Source organism: Ambystoma mexicanum, chromosome 4p, assembly GCF_040938575.1.
Source record: "Ambystoma mexicanum isolate Mex_15411 chromosome 4p, UKY_AmexF1_1, whole genome shotgun sequence".
NCBI lineage: Eukaryota > Metazoa > Chordata > Amphibia > Caudata > Ambystomatidae > Ambystoma > Ambystoma mexicanum.
This window is the reverse complement of record NC_090927.1, coordinates 1,099,763,650-1,099,791,531: the sequence shown is the minus strand read 5'-3', so window position 1 is coordinate 1,099,791,531 and position 27,882 is coordinate 1,099,763,650. Positions and strand designations below refer to the sequence as shown.

General features: G+C 47.1%; 1 protein-coding gene across 2 annotated transcripts in view; it reads left to right on the top strand.

The window, feature by feature from the left end:
* Positions 1 to 27,882, top strand: part of ENPP3 (ectonucleotide pyrophosphatase/phosphodiesterase 3) — a 759,459-nt gene that overhangs the window by 108,227 nt on the left and 623,350 nt on the right. The window contains exon 1 of one of the 2 annotated variants that reach the window (XM_069606686.1): positions 3,065 to 3,179. The exons of the other annotated variant lie outside the window; for it this stretch is intronic. Coding sequence (XP_069462787.1) covers positions 3,156 to 3,179 — 24 coding nt within the window. The 5' untranslated portion in view covers positions 3,065 to 3,155. Of the gene's footprint in view, positions 1 to 3,064; positions 3,180 to 27,882 lie in introns of those variants that run through there. 2 annotated transcript variants of the gene reach the window in all.

Below are 27,882 nucleotides of genomic sequence, written 5' to 3'. Positions count from 1 at the left end.
ATTCAAATTAATACAAAACATGCATTTAAACTTTGCTGGATGCGTTTCGATTATATCCAGTCTGAGCACCTTATTCATACATTATGTTTTAACAACTACAGTACTTGGTTATATATGTATATATATATATTTGCAGTAAGTGAGGTAGAATTAGAATTGGTGGAGTACACAGAAAATAACCCGCCACTGTTCGTGACGGTGGTGGCATCTGTGGGGCCTAGACATGCACACATGACATACGCCTTCTCGTGCATCCTTCACATAAGCCCTCTGTATGGTTACATTCATCTTCTCGTGTCCTCTAGCAGCATTAGTTCAGTTATGGCGCAAGCCCATAGAGTGTAAGTTTCCCAGTGATACACGTGACAAATAGATCCCTGGTGCGTTCCTTTGTTTTTAGCACCTAACTGCAATGGTGTGGGCTCGCCATCGCTTATATCATGGAAGCATGCTTTCTTAGGTTTATACATTTTACAGGCTTTTGTAATATACAGGGTTCTTGTGGAAGAAAGCATACTTTGCGAGTGGTCTTGACATTAATATATAAAGACTGTCTGCCATCTGATGACCGTTTTACTGTTCTTTTCATTTCCCAGGCCTGCTGGCCGGGTCATGCTGGGAGCGATGATACACTGCGGGAGGTGAACTGATACAATGTTAGTGTATTACGCTAGCTCATGTCCGTCTTGTTCGTGGGAACGTGCTCGCAGCGGATCTGCCAGGGTGCTGCGGCGACAGGGATGACTGAGATTCTCCAAGGGTGGGGGCCGCGCTACAGTGCGCCAAGCTCACACCATCTTTACTAAATAAAATGGTTTCTGGGCCTAGCTAAATTTTAATACATGTGGGCAGTCAATATGTGTTGGTCAATCAATACGTGTGGGCAATGTCTCCAGCGGGTGAACCCTCCACCACCTGGGCCCGGGTGGCATGAGGGGACGCCCAATGAGCCATTGCCCTCACCTGGGGAGAAAACGCAGGCGAGGGGGGTCTCTTGGACCAATCCTCCCCTACAAAACTAAAGAGAAAATCAGAATGCGGCCTATTTTTCTCCTTGCATTCCACTCTCATTACACTGTTTAGTTTTCCACTCCACCATGTGAACACATAGAATTGCAATAAGTCCCTGGTAGTCCTTTTCATGCAATTTGCAAGTGATAGAAAATGAGGGTGAGAATGGGGACATGTAAAGACCCAGAAACTTGAAAAGAAACAATTTCTTATCTCACCATCTGCTGCTTCTTTCTGCAGCCTCAACACACACAGTACAAATTACCTGCATTTTGATCCATGCTGATGGAAATCTCAAGATGTGCTCTGGTTTCTGCCATGTTGCCTTCCCGCGGCACGGGTGCTGGCGAAGCTCTCCAAAGCTGGGGGTTGAACAATCCAGCCAGGCCCCAAACTGGCAAATTCCTGTTGGGAATATGGAAGACAGTGAGGTTTGGTGATACTTTTTCTTAAATACTGGCTTTCTTGTCTCTAAGTGGGACATTGCAGTATCCTGGGGCAAGGAGCATGCTTAAGCGTAAGTGCTATATAATAACGCATCATTATCATTTGGTCTTGGACGTCTTCTTGCATTCACGGTAATTTGGTAATATGGGCCTGTACACATCGATATTAATGATACATATGATGATCCAATCTTGTATGAAATGTATATCACATTACAGTGATAACGTAACCATATTTTTCATAGCAGACTTAAGAACAATGCTATGTGATGTCACTTCCTGCTTTATCAAGGGTTGAAAGGTTGTATTCCATCACTTCCCTTGATGTCAGTTTTGGGGAGGGGGATCAAATGACATCACTTCCTGTGATGCCCTAAGGGGGGTCAAGGGTCGTGTGATGTCACTTCCGCTACCCCTGGCATGCTGGTGAAATTACATCCCTAAAATAAATTGAGCATTTTCCATCATTCAGAACGTTATGTTTGTGGTTTAATGGTGTTCAAGGCCAGTCCCCCAATAAGGCTATGCTAGGTGGCTACTTAATGTGTCACCACAGGACAAAATGTTGTCCCTAAAACATCAACTTTTTTTTCCATTGTCAGAGAGTAAGAGGCAGGTGGGGTGCACCAGAATGGCGGGCTGCCTGAGATACTTAGTTCCTTGCAATGGCCCTGAATCATGCACAGTTCAGTAGAAAAACCTCTTCTCCTCACTGTAATTGCTTATTTAACAACTACAAAGATATTCCAAAATATAGATGACTTGCAGACCACAAGTACCAAACGTTCAAGGATAACCTATCACGACATGAGTTATCACACCTGACGTGACATGAGTTATCTACACCTGACATGTGAGAGATTATTTTTAGTTCTGGGGCTTTAAATGTCCGCTTTGAAGCACTCGCCTTACAAGCTGCCTTTGGTGGAGCCCCGCAGACCAGACCGCCACTTCCTTCGGGATATGCAGAATTATTATGACCTCGCTGCCTTTTAACACTGGTTCCGCCACATCAGCCACTTGCTGACAAAGAAGGATTTATAGCTTTACAGTGAGCCTTTCATGTTTTGGCTCCCTGCTGGGTGGTCATATGGTGATACTCAGAGGCATATTAACCCTATGCTGTATTTCTTTGTAGCCATTATAATTATGTACTCAAGGGTGCCTCCAACTGGTTTCTGCTCAAATCAAGCAGGGCCCCCACTCATCATATTGAAATGGCTCCACACACCTCTTCAGCAAGGCCATTCTAGACAGCTGCGGGACGTAGCAAGGATCTACCATGAGGCAGCAAGCTGGCCCTTCAAACGGCAATCCATTCTGGTGCCTTTTGCAAAGTGTGACTGTGCACACGACATTTCGTCTGAGGCAGAGAAAATGATGTCACCAGATCTGAAAGCAGCCACAACATGACCACCCACCTATCCTGCCCGCCTGTGAACAGAAGCATTTAACATGGCGATCTGGGCAGGAAGGTGGACGTGCACCTGGAACTAGCACAGAAAATAGTCCCATTTCGATGTTCACCTGTCATGCTCACCTGTCATGCTCCATCCACCCCGCGTCTTGGTTGCGCCACACACCCAGCAGGCAGGAACTGGTTTGCAGTGTTTGATTTCCATGTGAGGGAGCAGGTGGAGTTGCTACTGTTCATTTTACATCTGCGGTGCGGTCACTGCACCTGGTGACAAGGGGAACATGACATTCCAGGCTGAACAGAAGGTACGTTTTATATAACAGAAGAGAATGTCTTTTGCCATCATTAACAGCTTCTCCCTATGTCAGGGGTCTGCACCCTTTGGCTCTCCAGAGGTTTTTAACTACAATTCCCATCAGCTCTGACCAGCATAGTAAATGGTGAGTAATCATGGGAGTCGTAGATTAACACACCCGAAGAGCCACAAGTTGCAAAACCTTTCTGCGATATGCCCAATGCTAACTGTATTCTGTGAGATATGGTGGGCATGCTACAACTTTCCCTGGCTGATAATAGTACTTCAAAAAACTGGACCAGATTCGAGTTGTTCCTTTACCAGTCAATAGGGATCGGTTTATATGGTTTTACGTTACTGTGAAAAAGTCAATTTTCTCTGCTCATTCTTTCATTTTGTGGCCAGACACCTCCTCATCATTGCAATGTGTTGCTTGACAAGTGCTTAGTGCTATTGTTGGGCTGAGAAATTGAACATTTCGTTGGTTTTTAGATGCGAAAACTGGCTAGAGAGAATACAGCACTCCTACGCTCCTACTTCGAGCGCCCTCTCCTTGGGGTGGAGCAGAATGCTGTTGGGGGCATGCACGAGGGAGGGAATGGGCTGGCGGGGAGCCTGGTTCCACGTGACCCTGCCTGGTTAGCTTCCGGTCTCAGACCCAGAGGCCCTGGGGGCCCAGGGAACAAGCGCGTGGGTTAACCCTTGGCTTACATTTCAGAGATTCACATTGACATGCATGGGCCACCATGTATCACGCCCCTGCATCCATCCATGGCATAGCATGGCATGTGCTCGCGCAGCAGCTGCTCTGCACCTCCCGCTACACCTGCAGCCAGGTGGCCATAACACAAAGGGCGGGAGGAAGTTTCAGGGCTGATCTTCTTACTGGTGCTGGACCCCCACCAAGCTGGAACGCCAGGTGAAACCCCCACTCACCCTCCCCACCCCCCACTCTCGCTGCATAGCCGGCCTCAGATGTCTTGCTTTTCATGGGAGGCAGGACCTGCCTGACTTGGAGCTGGGTGTGTTCCCTTGCCTTGGCACGAGACTGTGCAGGCGTGTGCATAGGCAGTGTGTAATTATTTAGAGAAAACACCCTTTTAATCCCTGTAATAGCTGTCGAGCCAATTGATCTGGTTTGATATTTGAGTGTTTGTATAACACCCCAGTGTTTGCATATGACTATGAAACTCCCAGAACAGCTGCATATTTGGGAGTATAACACCAGATTATTATAACACTTTTGACTGGTTTTTATGCCAGCAGAACAGAACCCGGCCAGTGCGCCGAAGTGACACTTTCACCAACGAAAACAGTCCTCATTTCTCCTGAACAGCACTTCATAAAATCAGAAGACCTACTACACAACTCAACGCAGAAGATACTGCACTGAACACACTCCTTGACCCAAGACAACACCAACAACGCCCCTCACAAACATAACCCAGTGTACTTGCCCACTACACATTGCCACATTATCTCAGACACACCTGTCACACCTACTGTGCACTGCGCACCCATCTGCCATCAAAGATCATGGAATCAACCATTTGGCAGCAAAGGTCCAGTGGAACATACCATCTTCTTCCTCCCTCTCGGCTCAGACACGAATCCAGCCTCAGGTGCCTGGGCCAGGGCTAAGTGGAACCACTTTCAGGCAGCCAGCACATAGCATTGCCCCACAGTGGCCTACTACCAGAGCCCGGGTATGTTTGGGGCGCCAAAGAATACCCTGACTGGACAAAACACCACAGCATGGACCACTTCGGGAACACAGTTCCCCACACAAAGATCGCCAGACAACCATTCGCATCACATGCGATTATGGATCTCACGCAGAGCTGTGGAGAAATGCAAACTGAAGACAACCTGCAGCGCTTCGAAGACTCATCTGTGACAGATGCATGCTATGCACTGTGGGGTAGAATCACAAACCTTATTCTAAAATGTTATACCAGACAATTGTAGTATGCTCGTCTTGCTCTGTCGTTTGTTTGTATAAGGTGGCGCCATGCAATACTTGCCACGCCTGACTTTTCTTCCAACAGTACATAGCGCCGCTGGTAAGATAGATCAGTGGGTTAAACGCTTGTTGCTGTGGCCTGTGCTTGATCTGCAGTTTGCAAGTTCAAACCCCAGCAAGGCCAGCTCAGCCTTTCATCCTTCCTCGGTCATTAAATGAGTTGCAGTGTGGATTGGGTAATAATAATAGCAATGTATGTAGATATGTCCTATGTAAAGCTCTTTGGCTTAACGCGCAAAATAAGAAACACATTATTATGATAGCATTCTGGTATTTATAATTACATTTTCCCTCCTCATAAGTAAGGGCCTAAAATCCACTGGAAGCAACAAAGTTTGGACTAAAAAGCCACGGCTGGCTAGAGGTGCAGCACATGACGGAAGGCTACGCGGCAACGGGCGCTGCGCAAGTTAACGTCATATTTTGCAACGTCCTGAAAGTTTTTCCGCGAAAACTATACACGTGGAGACTTTTGATGCTGTTTTTACCATTATAAGTATAGGCCAACCCATCACACCAGGCCGAGGGAAACATCAGAAAGGGCCCAAGGTGTCACACCTGACATGGGGCCACTTGGCAGCTTGGTCAGCGGCCCAGCGGGTATAGGTTTTCTCAAGACAGTCATTTGGATGGTGGGCACTCAAAAGCATGCCCGGTTTAAGACACTGTGGGCTTCATCACGAGTTGGGATAACGCTGAACTGTATTTGCGTTACCGCCCACACGTCCGGCGGTATTACCGCTGGATCACTGGCTGAGCGGTAAATATAATTCCCCATTCCCCATTGGTTCCAATGGGGAATTTTTGGCGCAATTGCCGCCTGCATTTTTCCAACGTGTTTACCCCCAGCTCTAAGCTTTACCGTCGCATTTAAGGTCTACCGCCCAACTCGTGATGAGGCCCTGTGGCAAAATGTAAAATGGGGATCACGCTGCACTGTGGAAAGGATTGTGTCAACATGGGTGAAGAATTACGCAGTGCTTTATTGGGCATGTTTTCAGGGTTTTGGGATTAGATAATCTAACCCAAGATCAAACATACAGCAGATACCGGAAACAGAAAACTCGTATGCACTCATGGAAATATCTGCATGCTGTGCGGAGGAAGTGTTGCGAGGTGCAAGGATGCAACGCTGGTTACGTGGCACAACGAGTAGAGCGCTCGCTTTAGTGCAGAGCCTGCTGACGCAGGGTCGAATCCCGGTGGGGCCAAACTCAGCCTTTCATCCTTCCGAGGTATTAGGCAATAATAAGCAGCGCTCAGATACCTGAGCGTTCGTAGCGCTATATAAATGGCAAATTATTATTATTAAATGCACCCGGCTACTTCAGGGATGTTTCACAACCAAGTTAATGATTGGAGAGAACCCCAGGCTTTATTTTAGCACCAAGAACAACTGGGTCCAAAGGATGTTTCGCTTAGAAATGATTCTTAGTGTATGTGAACCACGTGATAACCATCTTTTACCCTGAAAAGGCTTAATTTGCCTTAGTTATCAAAAAACATTGTATTTACTAAAAATGCATTTCATAGTTCAATTGTAGAGAATTACCACCATGCAAGATTATAGAGAACTTCAACTTTTCTAAACCTTTCACCTCTCTCACTCATTAGACCTGCAGCTTTACTAATCAACCTCTTATTCTGTAATGCAAAGAGCAGCGAAAACACCAATACATACAGTCGCCTTTATTTTATTATCACAACATTGAGTGACATATTGTTTGTCACATGTTCCTTATGCCAATATGTTAATGTTCTGTATTCATCTTAATTTAGGACTTTCATCTGGGCAAGGCATCTTTATAAAAACCTCACTATGCAGTCATGGTAGGGTAGCCTTATATAGGAGACTTTTCAATCCGTGGATCACATATGGAAACATGAATTACTAATATGATAAGTGTATTTGTGGTTCTATGTAATTTCATTGATGGGTGAAAGTTCGATGGGTTTTTTCCGAGTATTTGCGGTGGGGGGTGCCTCCCCTACAGGCTCCCCATCCCCTATTGTTGTTTACCTATTCCCGACCACCCCAACCCCTTATATATACTTTTCCAACCCCCTATATATTTCGATGAGTTTTTTTTCCGGTAAAATGTACTCTGAAATAAACCATCAATGAAAAACGCTATACTGTATTTCATTGGTACTTATACACACATACACTTGTGCCATCTACCAACTACAATTTACCAGGATGTGCATGGACAGCTTTGATTATTAGAATCCTTCCTGGCTGTATAAGGTTAGCTCGGCTAAAAAAGGGTGTTAAAAGAAGGAAAAGGATTTTGAGTAAATACATGTATATCATTTTATATGTTGAAAATATAATGAAGAGATGAGTAAGGGAATTGCGTCTTGTCAGTATGGTGCTTATCCTGAGGACCGCGTGCACAAGGCCTGGAAGAATTTCGATGTGAAATGTTTCCTAACATCTCAACAAGGCTCTGTGAGGATGATCCTTTAGCCATCATCATTCAGCCGTGCTCCATCTTCGAAGATGGATTTGCTCCCTTCAGGTCCAGTGTGTGGATTTGTTCCTTCCCAAGCTCTGCTGAAGCAATGAGGTGGGGGATCCGAAGAAAAGAACGGAAAAAACAAAATGAAAAAGAGAAAACGCCGAAAATGGCGTCGAAAAAAAAGAAGAATCCCGAAAATGTCAATCAAAGGGAGCAGGAGTTGCAGGGGTGTCACCCGCTTCGATAAAAGGAAAGTAGGGGACAAGCGAACGAAAAAACAAAATTACAAAAAAAAGGAAAGGACCCTCCGTTCCCTTCCATGTGCGTGAAGGTGGCGGTACTCTTCACTGTGTGCCTTCAGAAGGTAAGTGGGTGAGGGCAGGGGGTGGTCCGAAATGTCCATGGGAGACAAAACCGGAACTTATTTTCGAAAAAATAACTTTCATTTTTTTCTCCCTCGGTCATTTCGGATTCGAATATTTGTCGGTAATCCAGCGCTACCTTCACTTCTGCTCCTATCTATTCTCAATCAAAAGCTGCTGTAGTCAGACGCAAAAAACATTGAAGCCTACAATGTCTGGGCCGCGCGCTCATATCTACCCTGAGCCTTTTCTCCTTACACTGGCATTCCACAAAACACGGAATCACATTAAAGTAGCCCTTTCACCTTCTTGTCATTATCAGATTCCACAGTTCCCCAGGTTTCGGGGCACACCTAAGTCACCAAGCTCCCCGTTCCAAGACATATAGCGTGTAAAAAACTTTCAAAGATTTAGGATGGAACTCAGCAATCTTTAATGGGTAAATCAGCCCTATGACACCAAGAATCATTGAAATACATAATTGGGCGTAGCCCTACCAGGCCAAGGTTTGTTGTGAAACATGTAAATAGTTGGAATGACAGATCAAATACATATATCTTACCTCCAGCGGAACGTTGAAAAACCAAATCGACCCGTGATTGGTTCTTGCTATATTCGAAACTGTCAATGTGCTGAAGCATTAAGGAAGACTAGAGGCTATTATAAAAAGAAAAAGGTATTTATTTGCTGATAAGAATAAAGAGTATTAGTGGTTTATGAATAAGCCTAAAAAGACAAACCCATTGCTCTCCTTAAAGCATTTTCGAGGCACAGCATTGGACATACATGTGGTCGGGTGAGATTATCGCTCACCCTTTCAAGATCCTTACAATATTCAGCATTCCAAGGAGAATAAAGTCTCCAGCTGCATGAAAAGATTGACAAATAGTGTTTATCTATCCATCCATCTATGTCTATTTGTATGGTTCTATGTTTAGATTGCAAAATCAATCCACTGCCCCCCTCCCCCCCATTTCACGTGCCTATCATGCTATAGGGTGTTGCAAAAGGGATTGATTTTCCACTGGCCCACCTCCCAATCTGTTCCTTGCCTCTCTGGGGGACATCTCCGGAAACCCCACCCTATTGTTTGCCCTCCCCTACCTGGCTCCCTTCTCACATTATCTACAGGACAACTCAGAACACCGACCATTCCCGCACCCTGGTCTGTAGTACATTGGCCCCCTTCCAGGCCCGCCTCTCCCCACTTTCCGAAATACCTCTCCTCGCCCGCTAACCCATCCCATGTTATACTGTCACTTCACAATGCCCACATCTTGCACACAGAACATTTCACACTGGGTTATGTCTGGTATGTCCTCTGTGCAATATGTGGTGTGCACCATCTATCTATCTATCTATCTATCTATCTATCTATCTATCTATCTATCTATCTATCTATCTATCTATCTATCTATCTATCTATCTATCTATCTATCTATCTATCTATCTATCTTTCTATCTATCTATCTATGAATCGGCCTATCTAGGTGTCCATCTGCCTCGCTATCTATCGCTATCTGCCTCATGCACTTACATGGAGTCTCCTTCATTTCCTACATGGTTGGTCTCATCACTTCAGGATGGGGATAAATTGCTGGACCCCTCTGGGTGTCTTGAGAGTGAGTTTATGGGCCTTGGAATGTGCATCTGATACCGGATGGGATTACACCAGAATAATTCTGAGTTCAAATAACCGTACAAACTCAAGAAGATGGCAAGTTGCTGTTTTATGAACGATCATCTAAAATAGGGAGCTTACAACGAACATCAACAGACGTATGCTCATTCTCACAGTGATTTCCGCAAAAAATACAATGATATACTACTTTATTTATCAGAGTAACGTCATACTACGTGGCAATAGTGAAAAACCTATCAAGGGTTGGGATTGGTTAAAGGACACATCTAGCTATACAATCATATTGGAGCTAGGTTTGTTATTGGCTGTCTGATATCAGGTGGACAACTCATGCGTACCTCTTTGAACGTGTCATTTTAAGACAAATCAGTTACACAGTATTTTATTGGTTTTTCATGCTATAAGGTCCATCTTTATATGGACTAATACAATTGGTTGGCACGCTTGTGCCATGTCTGGAACATTCGGTTCAATTAGCAGCACCTAAGCCAAGACCCATATGCAAGTAGATAGGACATGAGGCTGCCCTTCCACCCAATTAGCCCAGCATCTCTCATCACCCATGCCATCTGCAATGACATTCTCTTTGTACTTGGCCTTGCATTGTATTCTTGTCCTGGGAATGCACAGGAATGAAGGCACTCGCTATTGTGCCTGGAATTTCAAGTTCAGGCCCTATTTCCATCCTTGATTCACGTGACAAGAGGCCACGATTCTGTTCATTCTGCAAGTTTTTAAATGGTTTAATTAATTAAAACCTGGCATATTATGTGTTATTTCTTGCACCTTTACGTGAGAGAATTCATCCTCCGCACACATGTTCTTCTTCAGAGCAGATAGGTGACCTCGACTTTTCAGTTCTTGACTTCAGGCCAGACAGCCTCTCCACGCAGCTCCAGAATGGGGGGCTACATCAGGCATGCAAACAAGCATATGAGACAACATAGGTGTATGTACACTGAGTGGCAAAGCCTCACCTCATGTATGGGGGCTACATCAGGCAGGCAGACAAGCATATGAGACAAAATAGGTGTGAGTACCCAGACTGGCAAGGCCCCACCTCATGCTAAGGGGGGCTACAGCAGGCAGGTAGACAAGCATATGCAAAACAGGTAGTTCCAGACAAGGTAGGTTTCATATACAGTATAAAGGCTGCCAGGTCAAAACAGGTATAAGCATAAGGAAGCAACATTTATTTAAAAGTCCCACCTCATGGTATGGGGGCTACATCAGATGTTCAGGTTAGCATAAGGAAGGTCATAATACAGTGCATGACAGTGATAGTTGAGACAGCAGGGATGTCATGGAGCTTAGAAGTCTTGAATAATAACTAGCATACAGCATTGCAGTATAGTTGTATTTAGGTACATGAGTAATGAGAATAATTGTCGTGTACGATATATCAAGAGATATGCCTTGATTCCTGGGTCCATATTGAGGTATGATGGTTGAGCATAGGGGATCACAGAGGAGCAATCATAGGCATAGTAACGAGTAAATTGTAGTACACATGCCACTAAAGCCATACCCAGTGTGGCTAGGGGCATTCAGACAAGGAAAACTCTGCATGCTCGCGCCATTTTGGGCACAGTAGACGTGCATGATCGTGCATGCATGTAAGGGGAACAATCGAGCATTGGTTCAAGCTCCATTAAGAAGATGTTAGACGCATGATGCCAAGCGATGTGGAGGATCATAGACGCACATGCTGGCAAAACCCCACCCAGAGAGACAGGGGGCTACCTCAGCTGTGTGTGCTGTTGGCAGAAGAGTTAGTCAGAGAGCATGTTTTAATATACCCATAAAAACAATTCCACGTCTGCTTCAGTACCATGACCGTGTAGGGTGGGAGATGGGGAGGGAAACGTATTGAGGTTGGAAGGGCTGTTGTGAGGATTTGGGTGACAGTGGGCTTTCTTACCTGACACGAGGAACATCAACGTCAGCAGTGTATCAGTCATGGCTGGATTTGGATTCCAGTTGTAGAGCAGATCTGCGGGAAGGGCGTAGAGCCCCTCCATGCTATGACAGGACAAGGCAGGAGATCCTGGCCTTAAATAGAGGCCTTCAGTTAGGGCCGGCTTCACCTTCCGGCTCTGCCGGGCCCTCCTGTATGTTGTCACCTGTTGCCAATCGGAACGCTGCATGCTGGAAGGTGATTTCTCGGCTAGCAGGCCTTGGGGATGTTGCAGCAAAAACGTGGTAGCCATCTTTGGCTGCAGGTACTGTTCTTCCAAGTGCCGTTGGAAATTTGGTGCGGGTGTCTGGGTCTCCATGGTGTTCTGCTCCCCTGAGCAGGGATCTTCAGTGCAGGGACTTTAGTGCATACTGTGGCAGGTGAGATTTGAGGCGAATCACTGGACATCTGTCGTTGTCCGACTAATGAGATTGGAGTGTTCATTGCAGGTCAAGATAGAGGTGAATTTCTGGAGCTCTGCAGGTGCATTGGTGGTGGGATCGAACTGCATACTATAGGTCAGGACTGAGGTGAATCGCTGGTTCTCTTTAGATGCCATGGTAGTAGTACAGGAGTGCTCACTACAGGTAAGGATTGAGGTAAATCGCTGGGACTCTCAGACTGACTTTGTAATGGGATGGGAGTGCATGCCGTGGCTGGTGCCGTTTGAGGTGAATCGCCAGATATATGTGGGTGTCCAGGCAATAGAATTGAAGAGTTTACTTCAGGTCAGCATAGAGGTGAATCGCTGGACCGCTCTGGGTATCCAGGTTTTGGAATAGGAGTACATACTGCAGGCCAGGATAGAGGTGACTTGATGGAGCTCAGTGGAAGTCTTTGTGTCATAAGTGGCAAACATCTGCTAGGAGTGGTGCAAGTCCACTCCCATTTTGGGGATAGGAAGCTGTGGCGTTAGCCATCATGGGATAGCCAGGAAACTGTGCCGAACATGACCAATGCATGGTGCAGTGAAAAAGAAAGGACTTCTCCCAGAGTCCCGGCAATCTACCATCTTGCAGGAGCTCAAGAAATACGAGGCCTCACCACAACATGGGGTCAATGATTGAAACACTCGCTGCAAGCTAAAGTAAACGGTAACAACAAACACTGGTGCTGCCAGTCAACGAGTGGGTTGCGTCTGTGCTCTATACTAGTTAACGGATGTTGGTGGCTGACAATCCCGTGGCACGTGGGCACCGCGTTGCACATGGTGACTCTTTGGAGAGACATAGGCTATGGCTCCTTCCAGTGGTGGACTGGCCAATAGGGAACTGTGGAGATTTCCCAGTAGGCCTCTACACCCTGGGTCTCTTTTGTGTGGTATTCCCAAATTTCCCTTTGCTTGATTAAACTGCTCACCCCTCCTTCATGCTTCAGGCCGTCCAATGCAGGGGGATTTAAGCCTTGCCGGATCCTGGAGATCTCAGCATTCATCGCAAGCCGTTGTAAGCTTCTGAGTTCGTCGTCTCGCGCAGGGGCTCCAGTTAAGTGCTCGTAATTGCTGGAGGAGGGACACAGAAACTGAATTCAGAAGTTGTGATTTTGGGGATCAATGTGTGCAAGATGCATGGATGAGTGTGTGAAGTCAACACATTCCGTGACACGTTCCATTTGTTTATTCCTCTGATAACGTTTTAGTAAAGACCTGCAGAATACGACTTGACAAATGGGACTTACTAGGACAGGAACCACAGCACCACATAAAGAGGTAGAGTGTGGTTGTGAAGAGTCTCAGGCGGACCCTCATCAAAGGGGGCTAACCCTTTACATTTTGAACAATAGAGCCTGTGACTCCAAAGAACCGTTTTCTTGTGTACACTGGGGGGAGATGTCTCAAGCCATCAGCATCTTACCAAGATTGCAAAAAAAGCTAGAACATTACTTCATTTGATGAAACAAATACATATTTTAATTGTTATTATCATTATGCAAACAGTTTTTTTTATAAAGTTATAATTTCGAGACTCATTCAAGTTCAATAATATATTTACAGGACTAGTATGCTACTAGAAGTTCCTGTGAATATTTTGGATTCAAAATAGCAATGTGTATAAGACTCATAATTGAGAGCCCATAACATTGTGTCTCAAAACATTAAAGTGACTTGTGTTGTGCAAAAATCACAAGGACATACCGAAATTCATCACTCATCCACTTCAATCTCATTTATACCATTCTCATTCACTTATTCATTTAACGATCGTACATAAAATCACATTAGTTAAAAATAGCCCACTAGACTTAATAGGACAGGTACACATCTACTTGGGGCTGGAACCCGTCATGACTGGACTTTTTAATGACATGGTGGGCGATTTTGGAATGGGATTAGTTGAAGAACGATTTAAAACCTCAGTGTTTTCCGCGTATCGTTTTTTGTACTGTCATGTCTGCAATTGCCAAAGGACATATGTTGTGCCATGCAGACAGGTATGTCAAGTATGTGTTAAGCTTTACACATGCTATACTTTATACTTGCTGGAGAACTGCTACATTGGGCCTCATTACGAGCATGCCGGTCCGGTAACAATGGTGCCAGTAAGCCTACCGGCACCGTTGTTACCGGACCCGTACATTCTGAGTCTGCGGGCATCTGATGTCCCGCCCGCCAGGCTTGAACTGGCAGGTGAGAAGGCACCCGCCCGCCAATTTTCCGGGAAGCACCTGCACCGTTACTAACGGTGCCGGTGCATCCATCATCCCCATTGCCATTGAGGACTCAATGGGAATGGGGATTTACATTTTTCTGACGCTTGACTTCCAGGAACACCGGGCTCGTAATCCCCCGTGGAGCCAGGCGCCGGAAAAAACCACAAATCCGGCGTTCAATATATCCCCCTATCTATCCAACCGTTTTTTTTTCTGAACCTCTTTTCCGGGGTTCCCAACTTCACCTTTCCTATCGACATCCTGCTCATAACCCCGTTCAACCTATTTACTGGTCTGGTTGGACCTGCATCTTATAAATCAGCCCTGCAGGAACAATGGAGGTGGGAGGGTCGCAGCGTCGTGTCTCGTGTCCACGTGGCTTCTGTGGTGACACAAGGGTATGACTCTGACTCAAGGAAGCATGACACTTGGCCATGGGAGGGCCTGTGTGACAAGACAAGCCAGGAAATCTGCTGACCGGGGTGGGTCAGCGACAGGCATGCAAGGCCATAGATGGAGACCACGAAGGGCTTGTTTGTCCCAATGCGACATAAAATGACCAGGCAATCAAATGGAGCTCACAAGGCCACAACAAATGTCATTTCACTTCACTCGGAATCCGCTTTCTAAGGATGTTAGCAAATTTATTATTTATTATTTGACACTCATCCTAGAAATCATGGCCGATATGTCAAAATGTAAATTATTCCAAAAATGAATGTCTCAATCTACCGTATTCCACAAAGGCAACGCCCACCTTCCCCTGTCCGTCTCCCTTGTGTGACTTGTGTGACTCGGTGTGCCGCAAGAAGGCAGAACATGATCAAAGCAGGCCCATGTGGCCAAGACATATATCTTTTCATAGATTTTTAAGTTACCTACAAAACTAAACAAATACAATTTTCTGACACTCATCCCACAAATCATACCAAATTATGTAAAACCAAATATTAGGGCACAAATCAGTCAACCGGCCTTACTCCAGAAAGACAGCCCCTCTGCCCTTCCTCTACATTTAGTCGTGAAAATAGCTGTTAGTGGCGATACTTTTCTGGCTCCAGGAGACTCCGTGTGGGAACCGCTCACACCATGTGCATATGTTAATCACTGGCAGCCCAACCTATCTCTGGAAGGACAACCCGTAACATGATATTAACACTGCGTACCACCGGTTTCCCTAGTTTCCTTATTTAGCTGTTGCACACAGCTTTTCCGTGAGTTGGGGGTAGAGATGATTAGCTAGCAAGGGGCCAGGGATAAATACAATTCGAGATTACAGTGTAATGAACTGCCCATCTCGTCCACCTCCCAAACTTTCTTTCATGGTCAGCATGCTTCCCTTCACCTTCCTGTTGCCGCGAAAGCCCCTTTGAGCCAAGGGAAAGTACATTTAGCCTTGTTTGGCACTTTGAGCAATCCACACCCCACCTTTTATCTTTCCTGCTCCTCATTTCATCATGAAGACACCCTTTCAGGGTTTCAGTCCATTCTGAAACTAAATTTATGGAGCTGCTTCAACAACAGATTAGTGTAGACGAGGGGGCGACATTTCATTGAGGTGTGTGGCTGTGTGCACCGCCGTGATGTGGGAAACACTGCGGTAGACATCTGGGCATAATGACCCGGGATACTGAACCCTGCCCTGATCACCTGGCAGGTGCCTGACAAATGTCGTTCGCTGCCCCGATGGGCGAACGTACCAGCGGGTCACTCAGCACAGCACTTACGCACGTTAAGAGTGGCATTTGCAGTGGTTCTCACCCTGCCACCCTACACACTAAGAAAGTTGACATGGGGACCTATGGTCCTCGTGTTTCTAGCAGCCCTTTCTCTGAGCCAAACATGGCTCCCTTAACCCTTAGCAAGAATACTAATCTTGTGTTTAGCACCAACCAATTGTTGTCTGCTGTTGTAAAAATGTGACATTGATGTCTTCAATAATTACTTACCCAGCACATGTTATAAGGGCTCATTTATTTATATTAAAAATAGTAACATTTTGATCCCCCCACCTCAACAGTATAGAGTACAACGCCCCACAGCTCCTCCACCTCTTACACTATACCGTGCTACACCCCACACCGCACTTACTCTTCCACATGTTTCACTCTCCTCTTATGTGGGTGAGCTTCCCCAGGTGTAGCAATACATGACAAGACCATACAAGGCAGTCACAAGCCATTGCTGGATTTTAGTAAAGGAATGCAGTCTGTCAAGAAGCACCCTCAGCTTGGCACTCATCTCTGGGCTGATGATTCTTGTATGCATTGCGCAGCTCAGGAAAAGTGGAGAACACATGTAGAGTAGGTGATGTACTTTATAAGTTGCAATGCACAGTGCATAACTGTATGGTCAGCTTCAAAATGCAGATCTTTATATGGGCTAGCACAGTAGGAGGAGGGGTAGCTAAATGTATAGAGTTTAATTGTTTGTTATAGTGGCAGGTAATTTTTTTAATGTAATTGTAATAGATTATTCATAACACACTTGATACCTCAGTTTGGTTTCTAAGTGCAGATTAAGGACTTGAACCTCTATTTCTCGTCGTGGTCTTGATTCCAAGACCAGCACGTTACCCATGGCCTATCCTCCATTCACATTGAGTACGGCTGTCCATGATGTGTGCCTTATTTTGTTTTCAACAAAACTTTTTATTAGATGTTTTCAAGAGAGTTCACATCAACATCGACGACACAAAAGAGCATTGTTAAGATAACAGATCATATATGCACGAGAGAACAATTACGATACATGGGTTGTCTTTACCAGGGCTGCTTCAGTCATAGCTGTTGCCTAGGCCCTAAGTGAGACAACGGGTAATGGGAGGGTGGCGGGTCAGACCTGGGAATTTCTCTGCATAATCCATCAAGGGGCCCCAGGAGTTTCGGAAGGAATTCATGTTTCCCAAGTGCATAGCGGTGATTTTCTCCGAAACAACAATGTCCCAGCATTTTGTCCACCACATGGGTAGAGACGGCCTTTGCGGGTGTTTCCCGAGCCGAGCTATCGAGATTTTGGTGGCCAGAAGTAAATGGGTGACTAGGTTTGCTATCTGGCCTGTTAGTCGAAGTATCCGTTTCCGGTGTCTCCAAGTAGTACTATGCCCGGGTCCCATGGGAGGGTTAGGCCTGTGATCAGTTTAATTTGTTCCAGTACTAATCGCCAAAAATCTTTAGCTTTCAGAGAGGTCCAGAGCAGATGAAACAGGGAGCCCGTTGCTGTGCATCCTCTCCAGCAGTTCGAGGGAATTTCTGGATTTCTTTTGTTTAGCAGTTCGGGTGTGACGTAGTATCGGCACACACTTTGTATCCCCCCTCCCTATTTGAGATGCATTTGGTACTTTTATGCATTCTTGACCATATTTTATCCCAGTTTTTCATCTCTATTGTGCGACCCAGATCCTTTTCCCAATTTAGTATGTATTTTTCGTTGCTGTTCGGGTCTGTTTTATACAATAATCGGTATAAAGTTGAGATTTTTCCCTTGGGCGGGGATGCTGTAATGGTTCGCTCTAATGGCGTCTGTTCCCCCCCCCCCCACTTCACTTTAATTACACTGTATGTTATCCAGTGTCTTAATTGTGCGTAGTGGAATCTCTCAGCCTCTGGGAGGTTACATTTTTCTTTACATTCTATGAATGTGAGGGGGTACCATTAGCTAGAAGGTCTGCTATCCTCATTAGGCCGCCGGCCCTCCAGACTGCAAAGCTGTTGGGGGGGGGAGTGGGTGTGAAGTCCGGGTTATTCCAAATTGCAGTGTGAGGGCCAAGAGTACCTATGCAACCCCATTTATGCGCTGCCATTCTCCAGTTTGATACTGTGTTTTTTTCGTGGCTACGAGGGAGCTTAGATTTACAGGGTTCTGTGAATGCTTGATATGTGGGAGAGAGGAAAGTGGTGCAGAGCTCCATGCTTCCTCAATTTGCTACCAACAAGGCTGGTCTACTGTGGTCTCCCAAGCAAATGCGTGTGAGAGCTGAGCGGCACAGCAGTATCTGGCCATGTCTGGGACCCCCAGACTACCGGTTCCGACTGCGTAGGATAATGTGCTTAGATGTATGCGGTTTATCTCCCCTCCATATACATTTCAGGATATTTTTCTGTAGTTGCAACAGGTCTCCCTCTGGAATGTTTACTGGAAGCACTGCACAGTGAGAGATTATTCTTGGCACAATATTTATTTTCACCGCTGTTAGCCTACCCAACCATGAGATTTCGTGCTTCTGCCACTGCTCCAAATCTTTTTGAAGCTCCCTAAATAGCAGTGGGAAGATGTACTGGTATATTTGTTCGGTTTTCCTGGGAATCTGGACTCCCAGATGCCCAATGGATGATTCTGCCCAGTGGATGGGGAGGTCTGGGGCTAGTGAGTTCCTCTGTTTGCATGAGATGTTGTTCGCTAAAGCAGCTGATTTTGCATTGTTTACTTTAAATCCTGAGACCTCCCCAAAGCCGTCGATTTTGTGGCAAATGGGATCCATAGATTTGTCTAATTGAGTTATTGTAAGGAGGACATCGTCAGCATACATGACTGTTTTCCACTCTTGCTTACCCACTGTGAGACCCTGTATGTTTGAGTTTTGCCAATGTTTAAGAGTGAATGGTTCCATTGATAGGGCAAATATTATTGGGGATAATGGGCACCCTTGTTGCGTGCCTCTGGTTATGTGTATCTTATCTGATCTCTTGCCGTTGATTCTTAGCTGTGTGCTTGGGTTCCAGTAGTTGGACATTATCCAAGCTACAAAGTTGGGGCCAAACCCAAAATGAACCAGCATTTTCCTAAGATAACCCCAGTGCAGTAGGTCCAATGCTTTGTGGGCATCGAAGGAGATAACTGCCAGTTTCTCCCCCATTCTGGAGGCGTATTCTGTAAGATCGATTGTGCGTCTAATGTTATCTTGGGTGCCTCAGCCAGGGATAAAGCCAGTCTGATCTGGGTTTATTAATGTGTGGAGTACAGTCCTCAATCTTGTGGCAAGAACCTTGGAGAATATCTTTCCGTCATTATTCATCAATGTGATCAACCTATAAGAGGCCCATTGATCAGGATATTTGCCTGGTTTGGGGGTGAGAATAGTCAAGGATTCTACCATAGATGGGGTGATGCTGCCTGTGGCGAGAAATTAATTGAATAGGGCCGTGAGTTGCGGGGGTAGGATATGTGAGCAAACCTTATCAAATTTGGCTGTGAGTCCATCAGGTCCTGGGGCTGAATCTTTCTGGGATTTAATCGCCTCCACTGCTTCCTTCACAGTGATTAGGAGCTCCAGTGGGTCCAGTTGGGCTTTAGGGGGAAGGGAATTGATGGATTGGAAGTAATGTGTCTGCATTTCAGATGTTATCGGGATACCAGCCATGATTTCCCTGTGATGATCCATCATCAGTTGAATTGCCGTTGATTCTTAGCTGTGTGCTTGGGTTCCAGTAGTTGGACATTACCCAAGCTACAAAGTTAGGGCCAAACCCAAAATGAGCCAGCATTTTCCTAAGATAACCCCAGTCCAGTAGGTCCAATGCTTTGTGGGCATCGAAGGAGATAACTGCCAGTTTGTCCCCCATTCTGGAGGCGTATTCTGTAAGATCGATTGTGCGTCTAATGTTATCTTGGGTGCCTCAGCCAGGGATAAAGCCAGTCTGATCTGGGTTTATTAATGTATGGAGTACAGTCCTCAATCTTGTGGCAAGAACCTTGGAGAATATCTTTCCGTCATTATTCATCAATGTGATCAACCTATAAGAGGCCCATTGATCAGGATATTTGACTGGTTTGGGGGTGAGAATAGTCAAGGATTCTGCCATAGATGGGGTGATGTTGCCTGTGGCGAGAAGTTAATTCAATAGGGCCGTGAGTTGCGGGGGTAGGATATGTGAGTAAACCTTATCAAATTTGGCTGTGAGTCCATCGGGTCATGGGGCTGAATCTTTCTGGGATTTAATCGCTTCCACTATTTCCTTCACAGTGATTGGGAGCTCCAGTGGGTCCAGTTGGGCTTTAGGGGGAGAGGAATTGATGGATTGGAAGTAATGTGTCTGCATTTCAGATGTTATCGGGGTACCAGCCATGATTTCCCTGTGATGATCCATCATCAGTTGAATTTTCTCCTTCTCCCCATGTCGCGGGGTGCCGTCCACCCCCCTGAGCTGTAGGATGTTGTTTCTGTTGTGTTCCTTTTTTAACTTATAAGCTAGTATGCAATTAGCTTTATTCCCGTTGATGTAGTAGTATTGATTTTCGTATGCCAGAGCCCTAGCTGATTTGTCTGCCCAATGGATTTCTAGGGTTGACTTTGCTTTTTTAAGCTCCCTCTCCATTTTCCTAGTTTGGCAGTTCTTATAGCTTTTTTCTAATTATGCCACTTATGCCACTTTCTCTTCCAATTTGGAACCCTGGAGTCATGAGATCTTCCTTTGCTCTGCGACTGCACTAATTAATACCCCGCGGATTACCGGATTCATGGCATCCCAGATCATGGCCACGGGAGATTCCCTTGTTGTGTTCTACCTGAAGTAGTGGGTTAGGGTCTCAGCCACTTCCTCTGGGGGGGGGGTTGGCAATCCCCAAAATTCGCAAGTTTGCAGTGACAGGAGCATGGTGTGATAGGATGCTTGTGTGAATTTGTACTCTCTCGAGGCAGGGGAAAAGAGCACTTGGAGTCAAGATCAAATCTATTCTAGAGAAGCCTTTGTGTGCATTTGAGTAGAAGGTAAAATCGGTGGCTCCCAGATTAGCCAACCGCCAGACATCTACTGTCTCTGTTTCCCATAGAAATTGGGCCAGCCCGAAGGATCTTGAGAAATCTGCTCTGGTAGGGGGAGGTATTTTGTCCACTTGCGGCTCTGGGACTATATTGAAATACCCGCCTATCAGGAGATGTCCTTCAGCGAAAGTTAGAATTTTCGGGATTAGGTCGTGGAGGAATGTCTCCTGTGCGTTGTTTGGGCAATAAATAGCCGCAATAGTGAGGGGTTGTTCTAGAAAGTACCCCTTAACAGAATAAATCTACCTCGGGGATCTCTTTTTACACTGATCTGGGTTAGGGGAAAGTTTTTTCGCTGAGCAGTAAAGCTACCCCATACTTTTCCCCCCGACGTTGCAAAGTAGGGCTTTTTAAACCTATTCATCTGTCTGTAGCCTGAGAGTTCCACTGATCTCCTTTTGGCCGGGGAGTTAAGACCCTGAACATTCCATGTAATCATACGTATTTCGCGCTTATTGTCAGAACCCATGGTTTCCCTTAGTGTGTGTGCTTCTCTTTAGGTTTATGTAGTCTCCCTCCCAGATGGTAGGGGAAGGTTTGCTCTGGTTGTGCATGTCTGTGCATGTCTGGGTTTGTTTCGGATATTGATGTTTTGTTCCTTATTGTCGCTTTAGTCCTCCTGAATGAGGTCCCTCCCCCATCCTATCCCTTCAACCCTCCCCCCTCCAACTCCCCCTACCCACAACTGTCAGGAATGGGAGCAGCCCTCTACCAACGGGGTATCTGGCTCAAGCCCACCACCGACCAAACTAGAGGCCAACTAGGCCAACTGTAAGTTTAACGGCATAACTCCCAATCGTGAGAAAGGTGATTTTCACTTTTTGCAGACGTAGGGAGTTCCACAATTTTTACCTTAGGTGCTTAGTTCTTTTGCCAGGGCCATTTCTTTTTCTAGCACATAGTGGTGCGAATAATCCTGGAGTGTAGAATTTTCAGGTGGCAGTAGGTTTTTCCGGTGGCTCTTGTGAGGCTGATTCTCTCTCAGATTCTCCGCTTTCTTCTCCAGACACCAAGAATTACTCTGCTTCTTTTAGGGTGCGTATTTGTCTCTGAGTACCTTCCCAAGTGGAATTTAGTGAAGTCGGAAAGCCCCAGCGGTAGGTAACCTTCTTATCCCGCAACCATTCTTTGAGGTGTTTCAGTGCTTTTCTCTTTAGGAGAGTAGAGTTTGCTAGATCTTGATAAATTAGGATAGTTGCACCTCTAAATTGGATGTGCTTAGAGGTTCTGTACTTCTGCATTGTTTCTTCCTTAACCTTGTAGACATGTATTCTTGCTAGGACATCCGGAGGGGTAGAGAATGTTTGTCGAGATCTAGTATGGTACATCCTATCGATTTGAAGTGGGGCATCATCCTGTAGTGTTATTATAAACCTGAATAAGTCCTTCACGTAGTTCTCCAGGTCTGCGTCGGCAACTGAGGCAGCGATTCGTCATAGACAGATATTGGGCCTCATTACACGGACGGCGGTAACCATGGCACTATTAGCGCCATGGTTGCCGCCGGTATTTTACCGAGTCCGCCATGGTGAATGGCGGAATTACCACCCTATTCCGATGTGTGTGAGGGTGGTAATTCCCCATTCACCATGGCCCTTCCCCATTCCCATTTTTGCCCCGTAGGGCTCAATGGGAATGGGGAAGGCAGTAATTACGGTACTGCAAATTGCGGTACCGTAATTACCTCCAAGGTCCCTTTGCGGGTCCCGTCCTTTACGGCTGAAAAAACCAGCCATTAAAGTAGGGTCCCACAGAGGGACCTCATAGTAAGGCGGTAAGGGTTTACCGGCACTGGTATCCTTACCGGTACTGGTAAACCCTTACCGCCATCCCTGTAATGAGGCCCATTGTTTCATCTTGAGCGGTTTTCCACATCCTCCTGTTTAGCTTCAAGTGCTTTGCATCTAGCTTCCAGGTCTGTTATCCTGCTTATGCCCTCTTCGATCTCAAATGATTGTTCGCAGAGGTTGTTCTCAATGTCAGCTGTTCTGCTTTCCTCTGCTACAACCCGCTTATCCTGCGTGGATATCTTTCTCATAACCTCCTCTGTCCCCTTTTGTAATTCCCTTGTCAGAGCTGCTAACAAGTCTTGGAGGTCCGACATAGTCAACGATTGCGTAGGCGGGGAGCTGATTGATACCCAAAGGCGATTTAGTAGGCTGTAGCTCTACTTGATCCCCTTTTTTTTGCTTTTCAGAATTGGGTTGGTTCGTTAGCGTGGTGATATCAATCTGCTTAGAGATTTGCCATGTTTGCTTTTCACCTTTACCGCTGGGATACAGGTCTCCTCTGCTAGAACGTCTTCTTGTGTTGTGCTTCAGGAGGCCTGTATCCGGGTTGGGTCTTCTGAATTAAATGCTTTGCCTACTAGGTGGCTCCTCTGGAGTTGTCCAACCTGCGGCTTTTGCCGCTTGCGTAGTGCGCCAGAAATCAAGGAAGGACAGCTGCCTCCGCCCTGGCCTTTGCAGTGCAGTACAAAGCAGAGCTTTGTGGTGGAAAGATGATCACAAGAAGGCTTTTCCCCTGTACTCTGCTGCTAGCTAGCTTCCTTAAGTGCTTTTGAGGCTGGTCCCTGTCCGGCTTAACCGCAAGGTCCCTGTTCTGGGGTCCCCGTTCCACTGGCCTATCAGCGTCTCCCTGGAAAATCAGAGGAGAGTTTGTAGTGGTGATCCTACGTTGCGCATATATTTTTAACCGTATGGAACTCCGTTCAGCTCTAGCTGTGTTGTATAGGGGACTAACCGCTTCCTCTGTGTTATTTCAGCAACCCCTTGTGCCCCCACAATGTCGGCCACTCTGGGCTGTTGGCTATTCCTCAGGGATGGGGATCCTGCTTTGGCATTGACTGTTGCCCAGTGGTGAGATTAAATGTGCTTTACAGTGGGGGGAGGCTTGCTTTCTGCCTTTGCGGGTCTTCTTGCAGTCAATGGGGCTGTGCTTTCAGACCACCTTGCGTGTAGCCTTCACAGTTACCTCCCTGCTTTGGATTCCACAGGATCAAGTCCCGTTTAGCGCCTGGTGCCCCTTCATCAACAGCAACCCATTCTCACTCCGTGCGATTGAGAGGAGCGAGCTCCGGGCCGCCGCACCTAATTCTGTGTTGCTGCAGTGCTTATGACCGACACATTCAAGCCGCGGAACCACCCCGCTTGTGCTCTCCGTTATGACTCAGATGGGTATCCCGCCAGTATCAGAAGGGAGATTTACTGCGGTTCGTTGGTATCGCGGGGTGGTCTGGATGGATTTTCCAGAGGGAGGCAGCCTCTCAATTCAGCTGGGCAAGTCAGACGGTGAACCAGGGTGGCTAATGCTACCTCTGTATGAGCTTGGGGATACCTTGCATTCCGGCTGCTTGGAGGTGCCTCGAGCGTTGTAATCCTGCATGAGGCGCTGCTGTGAACTGGACCCCACCGTAAGGATCGCCGATGATTAGGCGTACACAGATATTTGTTTGCTGGTTGCTCAGAGCCTTAACTGAGGTTTGGCCATTTCAGTTGTTACGGCTCCTCCCCTCTCAATCGGTGCGGAGATACAGGACGAGGTGGCCGCCATGTTTCCAGTTCTAGCTTCGTCCGACCCTGGCACCTGTGACACCTATCCGTTGCAGGCAAAAGAAGGTACCTTGCGGCTTGCTTTCAGGTCCGACAGCTCCTCGACCTTTCATCACTCCATGGCCAATTTCTTGGAGTATTTCATGGAGTGTTGCCAGCGTTGAGGCCGTCGGTGGCTGGGATGAGGTGGGAGCTTCTACGGAGCCATGCCACTAGCCTCAGCGCCAAGCCATGCCCCCTGACGTGTGCCTTATTAAGGGAATATTGTCTTTTTGCATCTCAGGTAGACAGAAATTGCCCAAGTGAAAAGGTGCAGACACCTGCATAGAGGTCAGAGGAAGTACCAGAAACTCTTGATGAGGTTAACATCTCCATATCATTGGGGCACCTTCACCTCGCAGTGACCCAATATAAAATTGACATGAAAGAAATTAAATATGGCAACTCAAACAGTAGTGTACATACCAATAAAGCAGTGTTTTAAGAAGTTTGTAGCAAATAAAAGGTGCAAACTAAAAAACAGCATTGGTTGTCCAGGGTTTGAGCCCTGGATGAACTTGCTAACCCTCCAGCATCACTGAACAGGCTGTGGCTAATCAACTTGGCCCCAAGCTCTGAGGGTTATTGCTGCCCAAAGCACATATCAGCCTCGACCCCATGTGTTTGTACTACTACAAATACGAAATACAACTAAATAAATTACAATGAAGCATGTAAGCTTCAAAACCTACCTCCAATGGCTGCTGCTTTTCAAGGACGAGTGTCCAAACCACTTCAAGACCAACACCATAATTATGATGCTCGTGAAATGTTACATGCACTTTAACACTGCCATGCACCTCAAAATGACATCAGCATGAGGTTGGCTCGGCCAACACCTCCTGCATGGGCAGCGAGATTTCCATCACAGTTACCCCATCGGTGGGTTTTGATACAGTGCATCACATGTTGGCTGATATTACAAATGTCATCATGAGCGCTGTAGGTGAGTCTTCTGTTTATTCTTTGATGACCCAAAACAGAGGGACGAACAAAGCAGTGTTAATTGCTACTTAATAAATTGCTGCATGACATCAGATGAAAGCAAACATTGCCTCCGTCGACAGCAAGGCATATGTTAGTGGCTGCCAATGTCGCCTGTATCTCGGATCCAAAGTCAGTGACGGAAAAGTTTGCATGAGAAATGTACGCCCCTCAAAAGGTTCGTACATTTCCCATGCGAATATACACTGCAAACCACTAAATACCCACACCTCCACCCACACCCACAGCACACCCACGACTCACCTCCCAACCACACCCTCAATTCACCCCCACCCACACCGCCAACATAACCAAACTCTACTTACCTTTTCTTCACTCTGTGTCCCTGCAGCGCCAGTTCCCTTTCACTTCCGTGATCGGGAACCGGCGTTGCAGGGTCCTTTTTGTTTTTTTTACGGGCAGCTGTAGGGGTTTCCTCGCAACCCCCGCTCACTATATTGCAAAGTATAGTGAGCGGGGTGTTGCGGGGAACACGCCTGCAGCCCCCATTTCTTTTTCGTTTGTCACGTGTGCAGCGGGGGTGTCCCCCCCCAACTCTCGCTCACTAGACTGTATAGTATGGTGAGCGGGGTGTTGCGATGGACACCCCCGCAGCCCCAGTAGTCTTCTTTTGTTTTTTACTTACCTAAAATGCATGCCACTAAGGGGGTAATTCATAGAATTCAGCGCACAAGTGGCGCACGCGACTGGCGCACAGTGTGCACGTGCGAATCCCTGCGCCAGCCGCGTGCGCTGAAATCCATTTCCGCGCACAGCGTATTCATGGATTCCAGCCACCAAAACCAGCCGTGGCGCACAGTGGCGCAGCGACCCTGCAGGAGCGCCAGTTACGCCCCCAAGAACGCCTCCCGCGCAGGGAAAAGCCATCAACATACCCAATCCAGCGCAAAGGGCTGCGGTAACCCTGTACCAGCACAGCAGGCGGGCTACGTGTATCACTGGGGTGCGCGGGAAGTACCTCACGCGATTGGCCCTGTGCGAGCAGGGTACGCGTATTTCAGGGGTGCGCGGGAAGTTCCACACGCGAATAGCCTGGGCGCGTGTGTTTCAGGGGTGCGCGGGAAGTTCCACACGCGAATAGCCTGGGCGCGTGTATTTCAGGGGTGCGCGGGAAGTTCCACACGCGAATAGCCTGGGCGCGTGTATTTCAGGGGTGCGCGGGAAGTTCCACACGCGAATAGCCTGGGCGCGTGTATTTCAGGGGTGCGCGGGAAGTTCCACACGCGAATAGGCTGGGCACGTGTGTTTCAGGGGTGCGTGGGAAGTTCCACACGCGAATAGCCTGGGCGCGTGTATTTCAGGGGTGCGCGGGAAGTTCCACACGCGAATAGCCTGGGCGCGTGTATTTCAGGGGTGCGCGGGAAGTTTTACATGCGATTTCAGCAGGGTACTTGTATTTCAGGGGTGCGCGGGAAGTTTTATACGCGATTTCAGCAGGGTACGTGCATTCCAGGGGTGCGCGGGAAGTTTTACACGCGATTTCAGCAGGGTACGTGCATTTCAGGGGTGCGCGGGAAGTTTTACACGCATTTCAGCAGGGTACGTGTATTTCAGGGGTGCGCGGGAAGTTTTACATGCGATTTCAGCAGGGTACGTGTATTTCAGGGGTGCGCGGGAAGTTTTACACACGATTTCAGCAGGGTACGTGTATTCCAGGGGTGCGTGGGAAGTTTTACACGCGATTTCAGCAGGGTACGTGTATTTCAGGGGTGCGCGGGAAGTTTTACACGCGATTTCAGCAGGGTACGTGTATTTCAGGGGTGCGCGGGAAGTTTTACACGCGATTTCAGCAGGGTACGTGTATTTCAGGGGTGCGCGGGAAGTTTTACACGCGATTTCAGCAGGGTACGTGTATTATAGGGGTGCGCGGGAAGTTTTACACGCGATTTCAGCAGGGTACGTGTATTTCAGGGGTGCCGGGGAGTCCTACATGTGATTTGACAGTGTGGGTCCTCCCAGGTGTTCCCTGTACACCCTCCACGGCCCCTGCAGGCAGCCCACACCACAGGGGACTACCCTGCATCCCTGGTCATGTCCCGCAGGCAGCCCACCCAACATGGGCATGCCCCCCAGCAAAGGCACATGTCTCCTTGCACCAATGATCACCAACTCATGTCCCCTTGCACCCCCACCCCCAGCATTGCGGGGCACCTGCCAGCAGGCCCCCACCCATGTCTCCCAGCACCCCCACCTCCCCAGTCACCAGGGGCAGCCTCCACCAGGCCCCACCCATGTCTCCCAGCACCCCCACCCCCCCAGTCAC